Here is a 26,956-nt window from a genome sequence, read left to right as displayed (position 1 = left end):
TTTAAGAGTGTTTTTCTTCCAAATTACTCTTTTCTTTATTCATGAAATTACATATATGTAATACATATATTATACATATATAATATTTGTATGCTTTTTGAGGTGGGTTAGCCAGCTACACAGTATGTAATAGAGTCAACTTACTACTAAGTGGTTATGCAGTGTCGATCTCCTGGTGTTTAACCAAGAATACTAGAATGCACAGATGTGGAGGTATTGTCTCTGTATTCTTAAAGGTCACTGGATCACGAACAACTGATTAGGGGAAGAACAAGAAGAGCAAACGGAGGGAGGAATAAACATGAAGGGAAGAGTCAGATCCCACGCTCCTAGGGGTTTCCTAGAAAGCAGGTGTGGGGCTGGATCCTTTACGTGTGCTCTTTAATCTCTCATGCATAGGAGTCAGCCTCCCTCTCTTAGAGCCATCTCTTTCTTAAGCAGTGAGGACCAGAATGAGCAGGAAGAAGAGAGGAGACACTAAAGCTCTTGATGTACCCCAGTCTCCCCAGCGTTCTATCTGATCCTGTTTCCTTTCAATAAATTAAATACTGTTTTATGAAGGATGTAGACTGGACCCACTGGATGGACCAGGTCAGATTTCACCCCTGCTCCGAGTTTGTATTATGTAATGAAAACACACAACGTAGGCCTTCCAAGAGGACAGGGATGGAAGGACATGTGCACAGAGCTTTCCTGTTCCCACAAGGAGGCTTCTAGATCTGAGGCAGCTTTTCAGCTGATGCCTGGCTGACACCGAGAGAAAACTGAAAGCGAGATGCATTTCGGAATGTTTGCCTGCTTAGATAAACTGGTGCGGCGCAGAGTGACTCCGGAGAACGGCACAACCCGTGCTATGTCCATTCCTAGGAGCCGTAGAGACGTACTCCCATTGTCCAGGAAGTCTGAACAATCGTGCTTCTTTGTGTGTTAGATATGAACATGCATTGAGAAGGTCTATGCTTTCCTATAAGTCACCATATTCAGAAAAACAATACCAGTGTCCTTTGGCTCTGTGGATAAGCTGTTCAAAATGAAGGCCGAGACATCAGCAAGTTCTCTGCTAATGGCACCTTATCTTCACAGGAAGACAGCTATTCCACAAACTCCGAAGCAAATATTCCCCCAGGTTTCAAAGATTATACAAAGGCTTGAAGCTACCTCTTTCATGAGAAAAGTTACCAAAAGTCGAAAATTAACTGATTAAGGACCTTATAAGAGATGTGCTCAGATAATCGAACACAGTGAGCCCGTCTGTCGACAGCTCAGACTGATATGTGAACATTTAATTTTCACTTTCGTTTCCAGCCGGGAAAGGAAAAGGACTCAGCCAAGATGTCTGGAGTGCCAACGTGCTCCTAATCCTTTGTAGCTGGCCATCCTGAAGTCACTGGGAGCCGACTGACCTTCCTTTCTTCTAAGAGGAAATTGAAGCCTGTTACTAACTCACCCAGAGTCCAAGCACAGAGGCACACAGCTACACACGCACACTCCAGATCTTACCGGCATGCTGTCCTAGCAAACGAGAGAGAAAAAAAACACCGCAACCTGCCTCTAAACCATCTGCTGGATATACCAAGCCTACACTCTTATTTTTTCTTTGACTCCCACACGTGGGCATGCTCTGGGATTTGTTTCCCACTTTCTGCCGATCTACCCATCATTCCCTTCCCATTTAAGTCTTTTGTCACTGAAAAATGACACATGATTGCTGTGTATTTGGGAATGTTCCACAGCATGAGCTCCCACTGGCCTGTCTTTCCTCAATACTGTGTTCTACAAGGCTCATCAGTGTGGTCATAAAGATGAAATGGCTGTCACCCCACCCCCATTCAAGAAAACGAACAGAAAACACTTAAAATGGTTCTTAGCCAGGAGCATTTTATCCCTTATTCACTAGTGGTAAATGAGTCAGATATGAGTTGGCCAAGAAAAGGGCTGCCTTACCCAGAATCCGAGTACAAAATGAGTCATCTCCCTCCAAACACCAATATATCCTCCAAAATAACTGGCAAGAATTTCCTATAAAAAGAATTTGCCTTTGCTCTTTCCATCCATTTAACTCTCTGATTTTTTCTATTTTTTCAATTTCCTGTGTGATTACAATATTGCATTCACAACAAAGGCCCAGGGGCCTTCCCTTTATTTTTGCCTGCTGAGCAGGGGCGATTCTGATTGCAAACCCTGGGTCAATCTCCCGTGTTCTCTCCATCCCCCTCCCTGCCCCCACCCATGTCTCCATCATCCTGGTCAAGAAAGTCATACCCAGTTTAACTGAAACACAGGATCTGGTTCCAGGAGAATTGTTTTCTGTCCCTTTGTTGAGGGAAATAAAAAACCACAGTTGATAGTTCAAGTCAAACCATTCTTTTCTCTCGATGATAAAATAATCATAGTTTGTACAATCTGTCTGAAAAGGATAAACAGACAAGAATCCTGGCTTCCACTCTGCCTTTCTGTTCACCAGGACTCAGCATTCATGTGCCCTACGGGCCCTCAGTGGAAGGGCAGAGTCACGGGGAACCGAAACTGGGTTCATTCTTACAGATTCTCAGGAGCCAAGCACATGAATTACCACAGAATACGCAAATGTGCTTACAGAGGTAGTTCCTGCCAAACGCCGACATTTTTTATATTGCTTGGGGTTCACAACATCTCATATTATTGTTAATTATTCAAAGCACTGCAATTTCACGGACAGAATTACTTAGAATTCACTTCGCCCAGCGTGGAATTCACCGTACTTTGCTGTGTTAAATGTTTCTGAAGAACAGCCTTGCTCTTTTCGATCCCACACTAACAGATGTTAGCTTCCTTGGTTTTACGGCCCTCAGATGACAACTAACTGGGTTTGGCCTTGGGAATCACTGCAACACCTCTGGATTATGAACCTGGTTCAGTTCTGAGCTGGGGACAGCAGGGGGCTAGTTCACATAATATCAAAGATGTAAAACACATTTTCCCCCTTTCTCCAGGTACTGTGGGGGAAATGCCTTCTACTTCAGCATCGCACAAGTGATCTCCCCATTGGTAATTTTCTCCTCAGCTGGTTACAGCAAGAGAAAACATAGGCAGAAAGATTAAATCTCTTGTTCAGTGTATCAACTGTTTGGACACAAACAAGATGTTAAATCCATTAAACTGGGAGTATCCAGCTAAGGCAAGAAAGCCAGAACAGCTCACATTCATGTATTTGGGAGGTGGCAGGCTCTGATGTTACTGATGCAGGGAGCTGGAGTTCCTTCTCAGAAGCAATCCCCAGAGTTATACCTGACACAAGCCCAGAGACAAGATGTGACCTTGCAGCCAGCTGTGGAAAGCGCCAGTACGGCTGATCACAGTGGACTGCAAAGAAATAGTGAGGGTAGCATCTCTATCAGGATGAGGGAATGGGCAGGACAATGTGCAAGCCGACAATGGTTCCTTAAAGAGTAAGCAGGCAACCCACCCCAGTCTGGGTACATACGAAGACAAATCGAGAACATTCTCCTCATGGAATAGAGAATAGTCAGCCTCATTTCTCCTAGACTTCACACACACTGCTGTCTCCTTGGCAAGCACCTTCCATCTTTACACTCGTAGACCCAAGGAGACCCATGTATGTATACAACCCTTGGCCCCTGACCAGCATCCCGCGCAGCTTCACCTTCCTGTGTTCCCTTTCTTATATCAGTAATTACGAATGATGAGAAGAAAGAACATCTGGGAAAACAGAGAGAGGGGAAGATATGAAGTCCCCAAGCAGCCCTTTCCAGGGTGACCTGCACTAAACTGCCCAGCGAGGAGTGGTTTTCCTCACCATCTCTCTCACGCTCTCTCCTTCTCTGTGAGCCGTGTGCTCCAGCTCTGTTTTTCCCAGGAAGCATGAAACAGTTGAGTTCTCCACAGCCTAGAATCTACACTCTGCCATCTGTGGCTTTGGAGAAAACAGCTGGAGAAAGTAGAAGACGTAGGCGAAGAAGAAGCAGAATGAAGGACATTCCTGGCCACATGATTCCCCCCATGCTGGGCCCGTACCTGCCATCTTCCTGAGCGAATGGCGGTTCCACATCGACCGTCAGAGAAGCCAGTGCAGACACGGTCTCCGACTCCTCCTGCAGCTGAGACCCAGGCAGAGCACGGCCCCGCGCAACAGCCACCATCTTGATCGACTTCCAGTACTTGCCTAGAAAAAAATCCACATGTTTTGTAGGAATTTTAGTTAGATCAATAGTAATCACAGTATGATTACAGGTTCAAGTCCTTTTGCTATGCAGTTGTAATTTGGTTTCTGAACTGCTGTAATTAAGTCCTTTTGGGGGGACGCTAAGGATGCCAAGTTGTGAAGTACTCATGGTCCCAAGCCAAGATCTCAGCCTTGCTTGGAAAGCAATAAAGCAAGGAGTAATCTACGGTCTAATAGACTTGCTCACAGACTGACACATGTCCCTACAACTAAATAAGCAAACTCCAGGCATCATGCCCTTTGCGAAACCCCCAAGAGACCCGGAGATAGAAGTCTCCTGGAGAAAAATGAATGAAACAGCAATGTTAAAAGTCGCTACTTGAACCATTACCTTGCTTTTTTAAAAAAATGAAGTTGGAATACCGAAGGAAAAGAAAACCCAGAGATGCCAGCATGAATTGAACGGCACCTTTGCCAGAACAATCAGGTTTGTTAGTCCTGGATGTTCTTTCGTTCTCAACCTCAGGGTGTGTACTAGAGCAATAATTGATTTAAAACTTTAATATATGTGCTGGCTGATGTTGGAATTTGTCCATATGCCATATTGATCTTTCTTCTTTTTTTTCTCTCTCTCTTCCTTTCTCTTTTTCTCTTCCTTTTTGCTTTTTTGGCACAGAAGAAGAAAGGGAGAGAAGTGGGTCGTTTCTTTGAGAAGTTCCAGTAGATAAATGTTCCAGGGCAGAGGCAGAGGCACACAGTCACTAAGACTCATTTTATTTTATTTTTTATATTTTTTAGTTGTTAAGGGTTGAGTGGTCTCAACACTTAAGTCACTACACTCAGTCAAGACTGTCCACTTTCAAACTCTGTGTACTCACCAACAAGAAAGGAACTTGGCATGCCGTTTACTTATTTTAAAACAAGAAGGTATTGTTTGAGAGCAGAAGATAGATCCATACTGAACTGCAAAGTAAGACCACAGCCCTGGGTCCAGCTCTGCTTTTAGCCATTTTTACCTTGTGTGTAAGTCTTACTGGGATTTTGTCCTTTCCAGTTCTAATTTATGAGAGGAGGATCAGTCTCCATCCACTCTCTGCATCAACACGACCTTCAGATGTAGGTGCCCACTACTGACTGCTACCCTTATGGTTATCACAGTTCCGGCCATAGTCTAGGAATCTCAAAGCTTCCAAATCTTACCAAACAACAAGTTCACCAATGGACTCACAAGGTTTTTTTCTTTTGGACAATAATGCTGCATCAGATTTTCTTAACTTCACTAAAGAAAGGGAGAAGCCTGTTGAAGAGTTCTGTTAGCTGATGACATCAGTCCTGTAAGGTAAAAATCTCAGAGCTCTCAGGAGGAGAGAAATAGCAGAACTACCCATGGTGATGGCAACACAAGGGTAAGTTAATAGGGGCAAAAACGGTAGTGGAGAAACAAGCAGAAGGCGATTGAACTAACATGGAAGGAGGCACAATGCCAAGCGTTCGTGGCAGAGGAAGCAGGATGTTCAGGGGTCTGATAACCCTGTGGCTTATTGGGGACCATCAGCTGCTAGGCACAAGAATGACAGAGGGCGAGGTGAATGAGGCGGTTTGGAAGGCAGGGACTAGCTAGCACGCAGTCTTAAACCTGAGACGGAGAACTCCGTTTTCTTTTTTAAAAAGGTTGCTCTGGGGAAACGATGAAGGGCAGATTGACAGCTGGTAAGAGTGGAAACAGGAAGATCAGTTTCATATCTCATCAACCTAGAGGTGGGAAGGATATCTACCCAAAGGCAAGAGGTTTTGGTGTAAAGACTGAGGAGACACACTCAGCGGCTTAGGACGGGGTATGTCTGAGCACATTCTTCAGCATCCTTCTACCTTTCAACTGTGAACGTTATCCCCGACTGACAGATCCGTTCTAAGTCTTAAACTTTTCTGTATAACAGTGTCATTATTGTCTGACCCAAGTCAGGAAATACATAGGCTCCCACCAAGTAGACACATCTGCGCGGGGCCTCGGATCTGTCTATTGACAGATCTCTACCACTATTGAGCCTTGTTTTGGTACTCGATATCCAGGAAGGTAGTGTCCCACACTCCCTTGCAAATGACCAGGCATATCTACAGCATCGGAGGGCTTGGCTTCCTTTGCCAAGCACCGCATCTTTCCTCAAGAAGAGCGTTCCTGACCACAAAGGAAACAGACATATTTACATCCACTAGACGACGAGGAAAGACAACACGAATTATTGGCAGCAGCCTCTGAGAACAACTGACAATGGTGGCCCTTCAAACGCTACTCCATGTATGTGAGTAGCAGCAAAGCCGTAAATCAGTGAAGCTTTGTAAAATATAGTTTAGCATGTATAATATATACTGCAAAGTTAAGATTAAAGTTTGACTTTATACATTACTTACTGATTTAGGCAAAGTCTATCAAAACAAAGGAATAGTTAGCACTAGTAATACACAGATAGGCCACTATCTGTCTTCATAAAGGAGAAAACTTTAACTGGAGGCAGGGACAACCCAGACGGTGAACTACAGAGTCAGCTCAAACCCTGTCATTTATGGAATATTTTCACATGATGTGTGGATTTTTTTTCTTTTCAGAAACAGATGTGCAAAAAAATCATATCTAATGGCTTGGGAGTAATAACATCATTAGCACATGCGAGAAATGATCCAAGATTTGCTATTGGAGTTTTCAGGGACTGCTGTTCATAAAGTAAAATATTAGTAGCCTGCCACTCCTGGGTGCTCGCTCCTATGGCAATAAAACTGGCAGAGGAGAGGGGTTTTCTGCTCAAACTGGACGAACACCGTCCTCTTCTGTCGTGTTCTTTCTCCTCATTCATTTCTCCCACCATGTAAATCTTCCCACTTTTCAGCACGCTTTAAAAGAAAAGAACAATTTAGCCTTCACCATTCTGCATTTTTGTTTTTCCTGGCCAAGGGAAAGTGAAGAACGAATCGACAATAAAATCACAAAGTGGATGGTGGAATGTGGCCAGGCCAGAGCGGGCGGGCGCGAAGTGTAGACAGTGCGCTTGGGCCAGAGCGGGCGCGAAGTGTGGACAGTGTGCTTGGGCCAGAGCGGGCATGAGTGTGGACAATGTGCTTGGGCCAGAGCGGGCGCGAAGTGTGGACAGTGTGCTTGGGCCAGAGCAGGTGTGAGTGTGGACAGTGTGCTTGGGCCAGAGCAGGTGTGAGTGTGGACAGTGTGCTTGGGCCAGAGCAGGTATGAGTGTGGACAGTGTGCTTGGGCCAGAGAGGGCGTGACTGTGGACAGCGTGCTTGGGTCAGAGCTGGTGCCAGGGGGGCGCCTGGCAGGGACTGTCTGCTGGAGGAATGGCCATGGGAATAAATAGGTAGCTTTGACATAAGGAGATCTGTGATGGAAATAATCCACTGACCTTGAACCTTCTCCTCCAGGGGCTCAAGGTCACTTTGAGACTTCTGGGCCTGCCAAAGCTCTCCTTTCTCCATCCCATTGGGAACCTTGGAGTTACTCAGACTGAGATTTGTAGATTTCACTTTCTTCCCATTTGATGACACCCTTCACCTTTCCACAGCATGCTTTCCTAGGTGGACGGCTGCCACTGATTCCAACCACAGCGACACTTGGGGTTTGTGATAGGCCCAGATCCTATCTTCCCTGTAACTTAATACTTGTTAGAATTTACTCATAGCTAAATGGAGAATTTTATGAGGATCCAAAATATTGCATAGGTATAAAAATAAAGATACTCTTAAAATTTGACGTATGAATTGAGTGACCAGTTAGTGTTTTCCCACAAACTGGTACAAGTTTGTCCCTAGGTGTACGGCCAGCAAGGTATGCGTATGGGCTGATGCAGTCCTGCAACCATCTGTCTTTGGCAGGGGCAGGGTTGCCAATGCTGGTTTATGATTCACTTTTCATCCTTCCTGCACATCTGCTAAGATAATAACAGATGGTCATCTGTGGTCCAGGCTCCTTTTAATTCCTTTCTTATTCTTTATTTCTGAGTTTGTCTTTTGGAAAAAGGAAAAGGAAAACCTGGGGAAGTGCTGGATTATTATTTCTGTGAAGTTTTATGCAAAACTGAGGGTAGATGGCCATTCTTCACCCTTTGCTGTTATTATAACCTTCATATTTAACCCTAAAATGAATCTCGTGTCTTGCTTCTGCCGACCTTCCCTATTGGTACATGTCCCTATGGTTTGGATTTTATTCATTTCTCTAAACAGGTTATTTGTTAATTTTTAAAATTAAGTTCATATTTTGTTGAACCCAATGTTCCTATGCACTGAACACTTGAGTTAGGGATACTTGCCTCCTGAAAGAAGGTTCACTGGCATCTTCCAGAACCCAAGTTAAATAACAAACAACTTCTCTAAGACCTCCCAAGCTCCTACCCTGACTTTTGACAGATGCTGGACATGTGTGCACACGTCAGGCTCCATTGTGAGCTCACACACCTTTCTGGTCACGTAGATGCCACTGCCCACTGCTCTTTAGGATGCTTCAGCTTAGATTTTTCCTCTCTCTGTTCTGTTTCCCCACATCTTAGTGAGTTCAATAATATATTAAAGTTTATTCTTTTGTACATATACTAAATCTCTTTGTTTTTAGGTGGGGCCTGTTGAAGCTTCTGTCCAGTTATAGCTGAAAGAGGAAGTTTGTGGGATTCTAATTTTACTTAGGAAATAGGGTGGAGACATAGACATCTAGATTAAAAAAAAATGGACTTTGATGTCACAGTCCCACCGAGGATAACCTACGGAGATACAGAACAAATGCTCTTCCCCTTAAACCCAGGCTTCTGGTCTGTTCTGCCTTAGCTGATGGGGTCCTGCTTGGTGACATCTTAGGATGCTCTCCTCCCCAGAGCACTCCCATTGGTAAAGAGGTTTTGGGCTCAGATGCATGCTTTGCTTTTTTGGTTCTTTGGGTTTTCATTAGCTTGGATTGGTTAGTTCTGTGAGCGAAAACTTTTCCAACTGCAGTTGCAGTGGGGAAAAAGCAAATTACTGTACCAAGTTAAATCTCTAAGCAGATGGAAGAATTTTTGCTTTTATTTGGGTGCATTTTAGAGTCGGGGGCTCCTCCACGCGAGAGTCAGAGTCTTAGTGTTTCAAGAAAATGGCTAATTAGAAATTCAGAATGGGCTTTGAATGTGTCATCTGCACATCTGACTTGGCTGAGGTGCAAGTGCAGGGGAGTGGGGTTAATAGTGGGAGAATGCCTAACGTGGCTTTTCTTCACCAAAGCTCTGCCTGGCCCGGGGCTGGAACATCAAGGCCTCTGTCTACAGCCAAGGGCTCTATGACAAATCACAGCTCACACCTGACAACAGGGCAGGGACTTGAAATTCTGCCAGCCCTTGCATTTTTTTCCTGATTAGAGTTGTTCTACAAGTTTACAAGGGGCTCTAGAGCGGACTCAGAGCTCTGTGGCTCCTTGGAATTTGGCACAGGGCTTCCAGACCTGACTACGGCTCAACCTCAATTAGTCTGGACAACTAAAATTCCAGTTTTTAAGTCTAATTGATTTTCCCCCTTAAGTATGTTACCTTCAAAACAGACGGGAAAATGGGGGAGAGACACACAGACAGGGCAGTGGGAGCGAGTTTACCCGTGAGCTGCCAAGACCACAGTGGCTGGGAGGGAGGATGCTGGAGCAGACGCGTTTCTGTGCTCATTTCCCCCTGCTCATTAGCTGTGTGGCAAGTCACCTGGTGTGCCTCAACTTCCCTAAAGTGGCGATGAGGATAGAGAATTCACTTTATTGAGTTGTTGGGAAAAGTTAAAACTGTTAGTTGGTCTTAGTAGGAGTCTAAGGTAGCTCATGGCAGACAATACACCCTTAAGAACTGGTGATCAAACACTAACAGCTCGCAGCATTTGTCTTGTGTAAATCATTTCATTCAGTGGTCCTCTGTCACTTCCCCGTAGAACGTGGGTGCTGAGAACAAAGCTCACATTTCTCCAACACTCAAGACTCTCAGCAAAGCTCGTTCCGAAGCCCCACTTTCTGTCTTCAATTTTATGAGGTAAATATTGCTAGTTTCCCATTTTCAAAATAAGAAAACCTAAAAATTGTTTGTCTTCTCCATGCCAACTAATGACCTTATGCTAATTCTATTTTGAAACTGAAGCAACCAATAATCTTTGCATATCTCCTGATCCTGGTATAGGTACAATAATCTTGTAAGATTTATTTTTATTATTTCATGTATAGATGTGTGTGTGTGTGTGTGTGTGTGTATGTGTTGTGAGTACAGATGAGCAAGGAGCCCAGACATATGCAATCCCCTAAAGTTACAGATGGTTTTGAGCCGCCTGACACAGGTCCTGAAAACCAAAGCCAGGTCCTCTGGAAGATCAGCTAGTGCTCTCGACTCCTGAGCCACCCGTCTACTGGTCCTTCCAATAGAGGCCAGATGATGCCTCATTCTTGCTTGAAAGCAAGCTATTCATGTCTGGAAGTAAGCAGTCCTTTCTAAAACTATAGCCTCTTATTCTTCTCTCCAGATCTCAGCAGGATGGAAAGGAGGAGAGCGCAAAAGAAAGACCAGAAAAAAGAAAGACAAGCCAAACAAAAGAGTATGGGACAAAAACTCAGAGGGACATATGAGTTTGTGTAGGCATGTGGGTGTGTAGTCAGGTCAACTACAAGTTAATTTGCTGAGGGCATGTCAAAATGCAGAGAAAACGGAAATTCAACTGCATGCATGGGCCTTGAGGTAAAATATTAAGCAGTTTCTCTCACATCAAGAGATATATGCAAATTCCTATTAGAAGAGGAACCATCTAAATTTCCCCCTGGTCTGTCTGATGCAAATGCTTCCTCTCTGGTGGTGGAGGAAGCATGGTGTCTGAGGAATGGGGGAGGGTAGCTGGACGGACATTGCACAAGAGTGAAGACAGTGGCTGCTACCTTTATAGCCAGTCTCATCTTAGCTTCAATAGCCATTTTCAGTTATTACTCTCATATCTTCTGCGCTAAAAGACCTGAACAGCTCATGTTCTGGCCATCCATTCTCGTGTAGGATCCATCAGTGTTTATCTTGCTCTGAAAACTACTTGATCCCTATAAGAAATAGAGTATGAATAAAATCACTCAAAATAGGCTTCCCTCATCTTTGTTTAGTTGTTAACATCAGTGTTTTCTTCTGAGGATACTTTTCAGAGCTAGAGGTTGACCCAGGATGAGAAGGAAAATGGGAGAAAGGGAAGCGATGCCAGCAAGGAGGTAGGAGCCGTTCACTCAACAGCGCATGCGCCACGCAGACAGCAGTTGTAGCTAGGAGGAGCAGGCGTTGGACAAAGCTGCCTCTTCATAAGAAAGTCTGTTTCCATTCTGATTTGCTAATGTGGAAGACTGCTTGAGATTTGCTTTCCACACTGGGCTCAAGTCCACTGTATATCATTCTCCTGGGTACAAGAAAATCATCTCCTTTTTCAAAGTGGCTTAAAAGTTGGGTCTACTCAGAGAACTGTACACATGCTGGTCGTCCCTGAACAATGCTCTACAAGTGTGCTTTAAAAACAATAGTGGCATCTTAGTACTCTTCTGTTGTCGTGATAAGACACCATGGCTGAGGCAACTCACAGAAGGAAGAGTTCATTTGGGGGTGTGGTTTTAAAGGGTGAGTCCATGAGCATCACGACAAAGACCATGACAGCAGGCAGGGATGGCATTGGAGCCCTGGCTGTGAGCTCACATCTCATCCACAAGAACCAGGCAAAGAGAAAGAACTAACTGGGAATGGCATGAACTTTTGAAATGGTATAGCCTGTCCCCAGTGTCACACCTCTTCTTAATCCTTCTCAAACATTTCCATTGACTGGAGGCCAAGCATTCAAAGCCCAAGGGAGACATTCTCATGCAGACCAAAGCAACAAATCCTTGGGCATGAATATACTTTCTTGATCCTAAAATCAAAAGATACTATGATTATCACATAAAAAATCTACAAAGTTGGTTGTCATTTATAAAGGGAATTTTCACTAAGAAATTAAATGAAGGGAAACCATGTCTCTATATAAACTTCTCAAATTTTGGGGTTTTTTTACACATGAAAATCCATACCATTTCTTATGCTTTCAAGAACTTAAAATTTTGCTCTTCCAATCTGAATCACTTTAATTTTATGGAAAACTCGGTTCACGGTTCTCCCAGCCCAGTCATGGGCCAGCACTGGTATAAGAAAAGCAGTCAGAAGAGCCTGCTTCCTACCATGCTCTGCAGAAGTGTGGGGAACTTCAGGGTCTCATGGATGCTCTGGGCTGGAAGCATGTGTTTTAGGACAGAGTGCACACACATGAGGGTCCTTTATCCTGTTCTGGTCTGGCTCTGCCCTGGCAACACTTGCTAGTGATTACGGCTGTGCAATCAAGTACCAGACTCAGGTCTGAAAAACATTTCTTCCAAGATTAGCAGGGGAATGGCAACACAAAAAAAGTAGTTTGGTGTCTTCACAGAAGGACGGACTCCTCCTTGCAGGCTGTGAAGCAGGAGAAAATGTGCCCTCATGCATTTTGGTCCCTTTTCACTCCTCTGAAGCAAGGATGCTTGGCAGGTATAATTATATTAAGCTATCTAAGAAAAGGCAATCTAGCCAAACTAAAAAAGAAACAGAAAAAAAAATTGCTAATTTATTTCAAATATTTGCAAAGCAGCTGTGCATGCCACTCTTGGCACACAAGTTTCAGCCATTAAGAGACAACAAGCAAAGCTCTCAGTAAAGTGGCTTCTGCTGTGAAAGGCCATGAAGCTAAATGAGCACATGTTACAGGGCTTCCTTTTCAAGACCAAACATGATTCCTTTGCCTCTACATACCACATTTCTTTCTTTGTTCCTCCACCGACAGTCAGTCAGGCTTTATTCTAAATAGTGCTGTGACGAACTTGTCAATGCCAGTAATTGTAGATATTTTAACAATTATTTTTGATAATATTTAAAAGTGAGATTACTAGGATAATATATGGTAATTTTACTTTCAACTTTTAAAGGAAAAAAATCTTAAAAAAATATATTGCTAGGCCGGGCGGCGGTGGCGCACGCCTTTAATCCCAGCACTCGGGAGGCAGAGGCAGGCGGATCTCTGTGAGTTCGAGACCAGCCTGGTCTACAAGAGCTAGTTCCAGGACAGGCTCCAAAGCTACAGAGAAACCCTGTCTCGAAAAAACCAAAAAAAAAAAAAATATTGCTAGCCATATACTCTCACTTCTTCACAAAGACAGCTGACCCTTATATACAGTTCTCTGCCATGAGAGGTACGTAGCCTGCAGTCTATCAGGAGAGGGGGCTCCACCTGTCAGGGGAACTGACCGCCCTGCAGAATCCTTGCAAGGCTTTCCTCTTCAGCTGAATAGGACCACAGGGATGATCCTGCTGCAGAATATAAAAGGCATGTGTCCAGGCAGTGGGCCAAGGCTAATCACAGCGACCAGCACCTGCACACCCTCAGCTGGGGGGCTCTGTTCTCAAAAAGAAATCCACAGAAGGCCTGTCAGCACCTTGCTGTGTGTCTGGGGACAGAACTCTCTAGGAACTTGTTTGAATGCTTCTTCCCACATGGGAAGGCTATGTCCCAACATTTACATGGCTCTAAACTGGAGCACAGAGGAATCCTTCAGAACCTGGGCTAGGAGGTGTGCTAAAACTCAAACACCTCCTTGAGCTGAAAGAAGGACCCTTGTGGCACTCACTAAAGAACAGAACCCTTGTTAAAGAAAGGCTCCTTTCGGGCCCGTTTCCTAGGTGTGAGGTCCATGGCCTCAGAAGCACCCCTGCTTCTTGGACCACTTTTCTGCTGTGGACTCAAAATTCATAGCAACATCCTAATAAGGAAGGGGTAATGTGTTTTTCTTTTGTTTGTTCGTTTTTTAATTCCAAAACTCTGTAGCCAGGATTGCTTACTATTTTCCACGCAGAACCAGAAATGGAGAAGCTGGTCAAGGATCCAGAATACTCCAGGACACTTAGTGTGGAAGAGTGGGAGTTGATCGTGGAGAAGTAAAGGGAAGAATACAACCATACTTTGTAAGAAGACCAAGTACTGTGTACTGAACACAAAGCCCATCGTTTAAATTTCCCTTGTCAATACGATGTTTCAGACCCCAAAATACCCACTTTACTTTGCAGTTTCATGGTCATTCCTAATTTCCTTCTCATTCCTTTAGTTTGAAACAGCAGCCTAACAGCCACACACACTTAGAACCAACAGAAATGCCGCACAGTGCGGAAGGACCGTGTCTTATGGATTTCAATTCTTTCCACACGAAGAAGTCCCCTCCAGACTTGGGTAGGCCTGTCCCTTTACGACCCCGTCCCAACACCATTCATCTCCCTCTAACTACAATTTAAATATTTCTATTAGTCTTTTAGTGTTCATTTTTATTATCAGAGCTTTGTCATCGGAACTGGTTATGTTCTGGAAGGGCCCAAGGAAAACGTGGGCTTCTTGTTATAAACTTACTGAGAATTTGAAGGCAGCAGCAACAAGAGTACTAACTCGAACATGGATCATTCCAAGAATGGGATCTGCATGAGCACAGGCCAAAGGACAATGGAGCTCAATTCTCTCTGTCCAGATTCTGAAATATACTCTTTCCTTTTTTAAATTAATTTTTTCATTTATTTTACATACTGACCACAGTCTTCCCTCCCTCTTGTTCTCTTGTTCCCTTTTTCTTCCTTCCTTCTACTCCCCCTCCATTTCCACTCAGGGAAATGGAAGTCAAGAAAGCATGGCATATCAAGTTGAGGCAGGGCCAAGCTCCTCCTCCTACATCAAAGTTGGGTAAAGCGGCCCAGCTTGGGAATTAGATTCCCAAAAGCCAGTTCAAGTGCCAGGGACAGATCCTGATTCCACTCCTAGGATCCCATGGACCAAGCTACACAACTGTCACACACATGTAGAGGCTTACATTGGTCCCATGTCCTAACTAGCTCTCAGTCCAGAATCTATAAGCACCCATTAGTTCAGGTCAGGTGTCTCTGTGGCTTCCCTTGATCTTGGCCCCCCTTCCCTTCAGTGAGCTCTTCCTAGTAAGGAGAGAGAGGGAAGATTGTACATTCTTTGTTCAAGTGATAACTATTAAATGGGTTGCCTGTCTTGGCCTAAGACTAAGAACAGCTCCCACAAGGCTAGGGATAGTTAATCCTCATGGATTTGCATGCTATTTGTTAGTAAGAATTCATGAAGAAAGCCAGACTGAATAGGTGAGAGGATAGAGCATGAACTTTTCTCTAGAAGCTGATGCAAGCTTTGTTTCATTACAGCTTTGAAGACTGGTTCCAGAATTACCTCCTCAGGTCTACCTCCTCTAGAGTCTAAGCTTGTACATGGCAAGACTCTTCTTTGCTGAAGAAAAAAGCTGCTCCTTCACCATGGCCTTGTGGCCTCTAGGGAGCACTGAACTGAAGCTAGACATTTTATATTCCTTCATCTACTAGAATGTAAAACCATCAAAGCCAGAAACTCTTCTACCCATTCTCCTCTTCATCTTCCTTCTCTTCCCCTCCCCCCTCCTCTTTCCTGATCTTTGTAACTTGATAACTGACCAATACTTGACAAAATCATTCTTAAATTCTTGTTGAACTGTTAGTGTTATACTCTGAAGATACACATGAAGAATTTTATATGAATGTTCTGTGTGTAGAATGGCAAAGGAATCCTCGGGAAAAGATTACAACACACATAACGACAGAGCTCACTTTATACTGTCAATATCCTACACAGGGACTTTGGATAGACCTGGAGGAACAGGAGAGGCCTGTCAGAGATCACCCAAAGAGTCCCTCTGGGTGACCTGCACTGGTATCCACATGACCTTCCTCATCTCCTCTCAAATCAAGAGGCAGACATGAGCAAGCTATTTTATTAGGGCCAACGAGCATCCCAAAGCTGGTCTTTGGAGACAGTCAACTCCTGGAGCTTAGCTTTATCCCAGGAACCTTTCTCTCTAGTATTTGAATATTTATTTTTCTGTTCTCTGAAAACACTTGAAATCTTTCACTTACTCCATAGTTATGTATAGTCAGTAAAGCTTAGTGAATGCCAAGAGCCCACAAGCCAGGCATGTGTGAGATTTAAGGGGGAGGGATCTTTCCAGTTTGTGTGTGGCATTATTGGTACCAAAAAATGGTAATGGCACACCTCATCTCCTGGTTGCCACTGCTCAAGAGAAGACTGCCTCTAAGATAAAACAAAGACTTTTTGGTGGTGTGGAAAGCATGCTTCTATGGGAAATCCTCAAAGCTCAGGGGTTTCTTGATCTTCCTGAGAACCTACCTTTGCCATTCAGCACTTGTCTTTGTGCTGACCTGCATGCTACTCTCTAGTGGGGGACCTTGGTGCCTGTGAAAGTAACTGCCTAATGAAAACACCGTCTTACCATGTTTGCCAAAGTGGGGCTTTCTCGTAATGAGACCTACTCATTAAGTTTTCTCGCTTGTCATATTTAAAGCCAGGGCATGACTGTCAAATCCCAACACACTCAGGAGATGAGTTGCTCCTAGTTAAAGCTGCTACACAGTCTACACAGCTGTAGTTTCTAAATGTAGTTAGCTGCTCAAGGTCAGCGTTTGGCATTTGAAATGATCTTAAGCACACAGAAAGCAGGAGAAAAATGAGATTCAAAGTCTAGATTCTGAGTTAGGACACCAGTGGAAGATAAGACTATCTCAGGCAATAAATCAAGACATTCCAATAAAGTATATGTGCAAATGAAAATAATTATGTGTTGCTGTGCTTTTATTCCCAGTATAGATCCAGTGAACTTGACCCAGTTAGAGATGAGAAAGAAGCTGGAGACATACTTTGGATTTCAGTGATCCTCTGTAAAGAAGCGGCAGCGTTCATGTTCGGCGTCTGGTGGAGGACATCTTCCTCAAGGGGCCCGAGCTGCAGGAACACAGGCAGAGAGTGAGGACAGTGATCTGCACAAAAGCAAAGCAGGCAAACAGTCTCACCCCAGAGGCCTGCTCCAAGAACTGCTTAACATTGTGCTGACATCAGGTCCCCAAGTGTAGTCAGTCATATTCTGTGTCCATGTAATTAAATTCCAAGGAGGTTTGCTATTGGTCACAAGATTAATGTATGAAGGCCCTGAAGCAGGTGCACATCTGTGAGTTAGTCATTTAAAATCTGAGTTATTTGTGTACCTTTTGTGGGCCTCCCACAAACCGAATTCCATCATGAGGGGATCCACAGCTGGGGCTAGTGAACAAACTCAGGGAGGGCATGGGGCAGAGTGGACAGTCTACTATCTGTGTTTCCTCAGTGTTCTGACATTTAATCGTCTTAAACATTAAACACTTCCTGGTGAAAAGCCATGAAACATTTGTTCTTACTCTTGAAATAGAGCAGAAGAAAAAAAATGTATTAAAGAAGCCGGAGGTAAAAGGACAACACAGCTCCATTTAACATCTACTTTATTCAAAACTGCGATCATGTCAGCCTCAAGCTTGGGATAAATTCCTTCTGTGCAAATCTATCATGATCTTCTGGAATTACACTGATTTTTCATGGAGGAATTCAGCGAACATTGCAGGAAATGCTGCAGAGATCCCGATAGTTCTGGATCATCTCCGTTAGGAACAAGTCTGGTGGCACAGACACTAGACACATGGGTGATGGGCGTTCTGCAGGGTACGGTAGTCGCAAAGAAAACAACCATCTAGCTTTGGGAACATAGAAAGCAAGCGACCAATGGTTGGGACAATGAACCCTAAACACGCTGTTTTCCTGGAAAACTTTAAGTTAATAACCTCAACTAAGAAGCAGTGGTTGAACAGAATGGTGTGACCAGGAACTGCTGTCAGCAGGCAGACCAAAGCACACTCTCATCCAAATTTCTTCAGCGGGAGGAAAAACTAAGAAAAAACCACTCAGGGATTATGAATTTCCACAGCATATGTGAGTGAATCCCCCCCACAGGGTCTCTTGGAGTTGATTATTCTGTACTTCAGTCACGGGACAAGAACAATAGCACCTTTCTTCCAGATGCCACAGGATAGCAGAGTAGCTCGGGGATATTTACACATGAGCAAATTCACTAAATATAACTTTGTAGAGTGTTTTTCTTAGCTGCCAATGAAAAAGCTTTAAAATATCAAAAGGTCTGTACGCAACACAATTTAGCAAGAGGAGAAACACCACTGCACCCAAGCCCATGTCAGTGAAAGGCCATGGAAGCTTAGATACATAAATTCGGTAAAAATCATTTTTTTTTCAAATCAGTACTTCACATTGTATCTTTAAGAATATGTCATCCTGCTCACGACCCTCATCTCAGAGGCAAGACCGAACCATAAGCCGAGATTTCTTGGGAAATGTTTACGGAAGAGTTAGATAGGGTCAAGCAAGCCACTCTGCTCATACACAAACGTCCCTCCCACTCACATCTTTCTCAGGACCTAGGGAAAAATAATTTTTAATAGCAATAAAATGTTTTGATATGCCATTTCATATTAGAACTTATGCACAAGATTGGCACAGTCCATTTTTTTCAAAAACCTTCCTTGGGACTTCAGATTAAAAAAATGCTGACAAACTTAATGGTGTTGGATCCTGGAGGGAAAACGAGAGACAGATCACACATGCAAAAGCCCCACTTTTGCAACTGGAGCTCACTGAGGTCTGTGGGCTTGTTTTTAAGTCCCGGGTAATATAGAAAGTATATGTGGTTCAGCGTGTTGAGTATGAAAACACAAACACTTCTAAACCCACAATTTAGAGTTTTCAGTAGGATGGATAAAGTTGTGCCTACTTATAAAAGCAACTCAGAGAATTAAGGAAATTAAATTGATCATTTAAGCCTCTCAAACCATTTCCCTGAATGTCATTTGAGGGTTTAACCTTCTGTAAATTGCCCCAATTTGTTTCATTTTGAGTGTGTACACACAGACAGGGCTGGATTCAGAGCGTTCTCAATGTGGGCTCTTTATATTTCATCAGGCAGCGGTGCAGAGAAGGCCGTGGGCAGCAGTCTCTCCACTGGCAAGGACGCAAGCAGCGTTTACAGGCTGTTTTCCTAAAATTAAAGACTTGTACACAAGGACCACAGAATTCAGGTGTGTTTTCTTTCTTTCTTTTTTTTTTTTTGTTTTGTGTTTTCTTTAGAGAATTTGTTGACTTAATCACTCAAAATTATGGGCAATAAAACCATCTGATTGAAGCATCCACTTGATAAATATTTATGAGTATTGGTCATTATTAGTAATCTAATAACTAAGTAATGAAATAATACTAAGCAAATAGTCATTTTCAATAAATTTGGAGCAAACATGATATTATATGGTAAAGTTATGATAGGTGTTTAGTTTGGCCAATAAGATGTAGTAAAACATTGGCTATTGAAACCAATCAGAATTACTAAGTGGTCTAAGCAAACAGGCCAGTAAGATAAGGTAGATCTAGAAGCTAGAGGTCTTACAGGCCCATCATGGTATCTGCCAAGCAACTCTATTAAATAAAGATAATTTTCATGAAGTTATTAAGATAAATCATACAATTTAAATACAACCCATAGACACACAAAGCTAGTGGTTGATCATTCTTTTCTACATGTAAAATATAACCACAACCATTCTTTATGTAGATTTAAGCTCAGTGATAGAGAAACCTGGTTCTCTATATCTCTTACATAAAATTGAGCTATTATATGGGCAGAATTCAAATGTTTGCTCACTCTCACCTGTCATGACTTCCAAGGTCTGCAGTTGTTGGAAAACACCAGCAATAGGCAATTAATTAGTGGAAGAGGGAGCCTTAGGGGCTGTGAATTAGAGAGGGGGTGGGGAAGTTTGAGGGAACATGGGAAGGTTAGAGAGAGGATGAGGGGAATGACAAAATTATATTTTAATTAAAAATAAATTAATAAAAAAGAAAATTTGAAATATTTTAAAAGTAATAGCATGAATAAAGATAGAAGGAGAAACAGGGGGACACTTACTAATGTGTCTGGAAGAACTTAAAGCTCCAATGCTCAGGTTCAACCTCAGTTATTCTGGGTGTTTGGTATACTTTATGATATGGTTATAAATTATTTATGTGTGTTTATTTATTATAAGTTAATTGATTGATTTTTTTTTAAAACAGTCTCAATAAAACTCAGACTGACAATGGAGTCATGATTATTCTACATTCACCTCCCAGCTATTGGCAGTATAGAGGCACATGCCACCACACTCAGACGTAAATTTGATTTAAAAAGTTTTGGAGGTAGTTTTAACTTTCAGAGACTTCTAAAGATCATTCAGAAGTCTCATAATATGGAAGAACTCGTACAGGTTTTCCTCATGTTCATGTAGCTATGTAACATCTGCATATACCTCAACTTTATTTCCTATGCTATTCTTGATATAAAGACATACCGTTGGCTTTCACCAACTTTTCCAATGAATTTTAAATTTGCACAAATGTTAGTTGAATTTAGTTGAGTTGACCATTAATCTTGTTAAACTTAAGTACTAAACATGCTTTAATGAAAATAACATAGGGGATTCACTGCACACCCAGTCATGTGTAATTAGTAAGACGCTCTGTGGCATCTTCAGCCTGCAGAGCCTTCTTCCTGGCTCATTAAGCTACCTAATTCCCACGCTGGACTGTTGAGAGGAAAAGTGAGCATCCCAGACACTCTTTACATCAGATAAAGGAAATTATAGTCCACCACTGAAAGAGAACTTGAAAAAAGTCCATATCTACTAAATAGAGTATAATTGTAAATAAACTGTAGTAGTCTCCTAAAAATTCTCTTTCATGAAATATAAAACCATAAAGTGTGAAAAATGAATGGGCTATAGCTGTGCACAATGACAGAGAAGACTCTCACAAACAAAATATTCAGAAAAAAGACATTATATATAAATAGTATATATATGAATATATAATATTGCATCTTTATAAAGTTTACAAGTGGGAAAAATGGAACATGGTGTCAGAAATCAGAAAATGAGTTACTTTCAGAAAGGAGTCAAGCAGTACCTTAGATTCTCTTGACGCGACTCAAGGTTAGACATGTGATTCTAATTGGATTGTGCATATTTGTGTAGATTTTTGCATGGGTATTAGAGTTATACCTAAAAACAACTTTGGAAACACTGACCTTTCTTTCATGTACTTAATAATGGGAAAGATCTCTGACTAAGGCAAGCAGGGATACAGACTGGGTTTTCAGACCGTGCATGTTCCACGGCATGGTGATGCCCAAGAAATCAAGGGAGAGTACCTTGCTGCAACAACGCTATGTTCTTAGACATGGACCATAAGTTCACTGGCAGAGAAAACCGAAAGTCTGACTACAACATTCAGACAACTCAGATGTGGTCCAAAAAAATGTTCAGATGTAAGGATCAAAGGGATTATGGAAGAAAACAATGGAGGATAAAGAGTCGGGGGTACTCACTTGACCTTCTGTGTTGATGAACTATTTATTATCAATTCCCCTGCGAGAAGGGATTGATACTTAAAACCCTACTCTCATCTAAATAATTGCTCAGGAATGACTGCAATTAGTTGTATATCTTTAATTTGATTGCATAAGCAAGTCTGGTTATAATTTTATCCATACTGTGAACCATGAGTCAGTCATTCTTAAAACAGCCCATTGTTGTTGGTTTGAAGCCACTAATGTTCTTCAGCGAACAGACTCGGAGGGGCTGAAATCAGCGTGGACTGGGTTGACCACTAAATCACTAGGCTGAGGTTATGACTGTTAACGCTCATCTCCCACCTCATGTGGAGGATGAAGGACGATATCAACACAGCCCTAAAGAAGCATCTCTGAACAGCAGCAGGTCCAACTGGTCTTGTAGGAGGGATTGGAGGACGAGGGAGAAGTTGTGTTCGTCAGTTCTTGATACCAGGAATATTCTTCCCCATGACAGGAAGCAACGGTGGACCCAACTAACATTAGCGGTAGCTGATTTTCATGTTTTCATTTCTCAGTTTTGATTTATGTATTTTCATTTTTAAAGGTTTTGCTATGTAGCCCAGGATAGACTCAAACCTATGGTAATTCTCTTCCCCCTGTTTCTTGATTACAGAGTTTATAGGCACTGGGCACAATATATGGTTTCCTTTTAGTTTCACTGAAAAGATTTACACCAAGATTTGCTTTCCCCTCTTGCTTCAGCGATATCCTGGTAGCTTTCATGATGGAGAGGCTTCATTTGGCAAGTGATGCACTCTGTGGGCTAATGGCCTATTTCAACCTGCCCCTTTGATGCCACTGAGCCCAGAGCAGGTAAAGCTACCCACAGCTGGTTTCCGGATCTCCCAGGAGACAGCTGTGGCATCACAGAGGAGACAGCATTGCTCCTGGTGAGATGCTTTCGGCAGGAGCTGAGCGTCTACCGCCCCTAAGCCTCACACCAGTGGTTTCTTCTGTTGTTCCATCTGCAGTGATTGTCCTCTTACTACGAGGTATGGGCGTATTCGTTAGGACCTCCCACGTTCTTCATAGAAATCCAGTTCGTGATGATGCTCTTTCACTTACCCAGATGTATTGCCTGCTTTACACCTCTGAGCTTGGACTCTTCACCATCAGAAACAAAGCAAGAGCATCCAGCCAGAGCCTCACTGTCCTCATTTATGGTTCCTATTATATAATGGATCTTTTTCTTAGATACTAACTTGTCAAAGTCTTACTTTGTACCCAACATCAAGGTTAAATGCTATTTCTCTGTAAAATATTCTCACATTCCTATAGACAAAACAAATATCCCCCAGCTGGGCGGTGGTGGTGCACGCCTTTAATCCCAGCACTCGGGAGGCAGAGGCAGGTGGATCTCTGTGAGTTTGAGGCCAGCCTGGTCTACAAAGGGAGTTCCAGGGCAGGCTCCAAAGTTACAGAGAAACCCTGTCTCAAAAAACAAACAAACAAATAAAGATAAATATCCCCACAACGCACCCCTAGGATCTTTACCAAGGCTGCCATTACTCTTGCTTGCATTAGAACCAATAAACATCAACATAAAGAACAGATAGGTAAAAGCATTCCATGATGTTTGGTTCTTTATAAAAAGAAATGATTTCTTTCTTTTTATGAATAACTATAATCCATGATGTGTTCGAACTCACAACCCGTATTTTTTTTTTAACTCTGTCTTAACAACCTGGACAGAGATAGTTCAGATGATTTGCACACAGTTTTGAGTTATCTGGATCAGGAAGCATTTCCTGAAGCACACGCTTCACCTTCCTGTACTCATCTCTGAATAAAAGCAACCGGTCTCCCAGGCCACATCTATACTGGAAAGAATATCCAGATAATATTTTTACCAAACTATTTTACTCCCTTTAGATACCCCACACAACTGCTTTTGGAGTACAGGCAGGTAAGAAGACCACAGAGGAAAATGTCATTCTGGAGTAGCAAACACTCTCTCTCCTCCTCTACTCATGAATCGTAACTACTTAGGATTTTGCAAGCATTCCCAGATTCACACCAATTCCCCAGTGGACTCAGCCTCAGTCATACATAATCTAAAAGATGAAAAAGATAGCAAAACAATATCTCTATGTAAAATCCAATGCAAACACTCTCTGTCCCCCCCAACTTGGACAACAATCTCTCAAGGGTTCACCTCAGGGGTGGCTGTCAACACCCTCCAGGAATTAGTTAAAGAGGTTATTATTATTATTTTTTTTTATCCAGCATCTTTAGAGCACAAAACCATCTTTAAAAACAAAGGCAACTTCCACATTCAGCCACTGTCTGTGAAACCCCAGACAAAGATAAAGCAGCTGGGTGTATTTTAGAAGACAGTAGTAATTTTTTAAGAAGCATGAGAAAAGGAAACACAGAGGGAGTGGGGTGAAAAGAAGGAAGAATGGAAGGGAGTGAGAAAGGAAGGGAGGAACCAAAAAGAAAGATAAAAGGAGAAAAAGGAAAGAAACCAGAAATCAAGCATTACTGAGTAAGAGGCTCCAATATCACCCATCGCTGTGAAAATATGGGTTTAGTTTTCAAAAATCTTCCTATCTTTCTAACAAGCTTGAGTCCATTGTTTATCCTCCTTTGGTCTGTGGCCTTTGCTAGCTCATGTTTGCAACTCAAAGCTTCTACTCCTGTGCCGTCTTCTTCACTCTCCAGAAAGCCTGTTTTCAGACTGGATTCCACAGGCATGGGAAACGCCTACAGCTTTTCTCACCTCTAAAGCAGATTTCTTTCAGAGGAAGCAAACTGAGGTGCTTTTAATTGGCTTTGCAGAACAGTAGTTGAATGGAGCCTTAAGGAAACTGTATGTTTCCTAGCCAGCTCCAACACAAATGACCAGAATGAAAGACTTCCAGGGACTTCATGTGTATCCCTGCCGCTAAATCTTTAAAACGACGTGACAGCTCACAGAACAGTACCTGACCCTTTTCTAATCAATCTCCTGAGTTTTCTCATTTTAGATATTTAATTCCTCAAATTCCAAGTTGGAGTTTTTAAGGGCTTCGGTGATAATGTAAAAAAATATTCATCATAATATGATTTGACGGATAAAGCCCAGCTCCGTACTTGGCCAGAACAAATTAAAAATAAAAACTTTTAGTATGATTTCAAAAAAATCAGCCTCCTCCTGGAATTTCCTGTACCATATTTGCACATATTTCTTGAAAAGAACAGCTAGATGTTTTGCTAAGTAGTTCATTCCCATGCTGGAAGTGTTTGAAAAGAGAATGCCTGTTTAAGGCACAAATGTTTAGAGAGCCTTTTTAAAAAAAATAGTAGTTCTTGGTACCCATCTATGTGTCTGCAAGGACAATGAAACCAGAGGTTCTTGCTGATCCTACAGTTCCTTGGGGTTATGAAATTTGTATTATTTTCCTGATGATAAGTTAGAAGCAGCAGCAGCATTTTGATATATTGACAAGGCCTGGCCAAGAACAACAAGAAAAAGAAATGGCATTGAAAAAAAACCTGGCAAAATGTTTATAAATTCTAATCCTCTACACATGAATAAATACATGTGACGAAGTGCAGAGTCCCTGGCAAAGGCCCTCTTGACCTTTCTAATTTGAGCTCAATTGCATCTCGCGGTCGGGAAGCCCGTTGCTGCTGTCAGTGTTTGAAGCTCCAGCTTCAGCACATTTTGTTATTTGTAAAAGTGAAATCCCAGATAATAAGTCATAATTGCTCTATTAATCACTTGTGGGGGGGGGGGTTGGAGGGAAATTGGGATTTTTAAATTGCAGTAATTGGTAACTGAAAGACGTCGTTTTTATTTTCTTATCCAGAGATTACCACATAAAACTGCTGTGGAAATTATATGTAGGTATTTTGGTTAAATGGTGAGGCACATGCAATATGCCTTATATATTATTTTTTTCTGCAGGAATGAAATTTAAAACTTCAATGTAGTCACAGTGACCTGTGACCTGGAAAATACCCCAAGCTAGGCATTGGATTATAAATTATATTGTCAATGAAAGTGAGAACTCTTTGTTTCTCAAGTTGTTTCAAGTATTACACGTTCATTTCCTCTTTCTACATGAATTATAATGTACAGCACACTTGGATTTTTCTTCCACTTTTCATTTTAAAAAAAATCCCCTTCTCTCTTTGCTTTGTTCTTTTTGGTGTAGATAGATCTGCTGCAACAACATTTACCTTCCAGTGCTCAGTTTACTAGCTACAGCCGTCACTCCTGTAGCATCCTGGAGGGAATCTATAGCCCGGTCTACATCCCTAGAATCTTCAATAGAACAAACTAAACTCCCCTTTCTGTAGAGTGGGATAAACAAATTTTAGATTTTGCTTATGCAATTGAAGATGGCCAATGGAAGGAGACAAGATGTGGGTTAAAATATTAAATTGCAAGATAGAGCTTACTAAACGATATCCAGAGAATTAAAGTCAGTTACACAATCAATTTCTCTCCCAAATAATTCTGGTTATTACTTCCTGGGCTTTATTTGTTGGCCATCTCTATACCTTGCAGACTGACTAAGATTGGCAAATCATGCTTTTATCCTCTAGGTCAGAGACTGGTGTTACCTAAAATATAAGAGATGGCTGGAAAGATTAGCTACTTCACTGGAGATGCTTTTGGGAAGTGAGAACTTGGCCCAGCACAGAGATTTCAGTAGAAAAGGCATTATCTTATGACCGCACTGAAACTGAGGCTCTGAATCTGTAGTTGCCTTCCACGTAGCTGGAAAGGCATCTGCCTAGGCTTCCGGTAATGCTTCTGTCTAGGCGGGACAATCTGTGAAGCCACAATGCACAGCTCATGCTGGTTTTCTGCTGCAAACCACTGTTCTGCTTAACAAAACACTCTCATAGTCTTCAGGCTTATAAAAGAGATTAAAAGCCATATACAGCTGGTTCTAAAAGCAAATGTCATCTGGTGGGCAAGCAGAGCCCGCTATAATCGATGCCCCCAACAAGCACCCAGCATTTTGAACTTCCTTGGTCGCCTACCCCTAAATAATTCCACATCGTGCTTGACATTTCTAGCTTACAGCAATCATAGAAGACTATTTGTTCATCTTTGATACTGTGAGTGATGTATGAACTGAAAGAGCAGCCTATTATTGATCTAATCGTTAAGTTGTTACAGTCTCCCTAAGCTCCTCGCCAGGAGGCTGTGCTGTGAGCACTGTCTAAAACTGTAGGACAGTGTTAGACACTGTCAGTACTGCAATATTCTTTAGAATTATTATTATTATTATTATTATTATTATTATTATTATTATTATTTATTATTATTATTTTGGTTTTTCGAGACAGGGTTTCTCTGAGGCTTTGGAGCCTGTCCTGGAACTAGCTCTGTAGACCAGGCTGGCCTCGAACTCACAGAGATCCGC

General features: G+C 42.4%; 1 protein-coding gene across 1 annotated transcript in view; it reads right to left on the bottom strand.

Moving 5' to 3' along the window:
- The window catches only part of Hdac9 (histone deacetylase 9), a 617,997-nt gene that overhangs the window by 9,607 nt on the left and 581,434 nt on the right, over positions 1-26,956 (bottom strand). The window contains exons 23-24 of the mRNA XM_038336352.1: positions 16,972-17,056; positions 4,015-4,162 (exon numbers count right to left, since the gene is read on the bottom strand). Of these exons, the coding sequence (XP_038192280.1) occupies positions 4,015-4,162; positions 16,972-17,056 (233 nt within the window). The remainder of the gene's footprint in view (positions 1-4,014; positions 4,163-16,971; positions 17,057-26,956) is intronic.

This window comes from Arvicola amphibius, chromosome 7 (assembly GCF_903992535.2).
Source record: "Arvicola amphibius chromosome 7, mArvAmp1.2, whole genome shotgun sequence".
Taxonomy (NCBI): domain Eukaryota; kingdom Metazoa; phylum Chordata; class Mammalia; order Rodentia; family Cricetidae; genus Arvicola; species Arvicola amphibius.
Note: the sequence above shows the minus strand (reverse complement) of the source record. Positions and strands in the feature narration are given on the sequence as shown.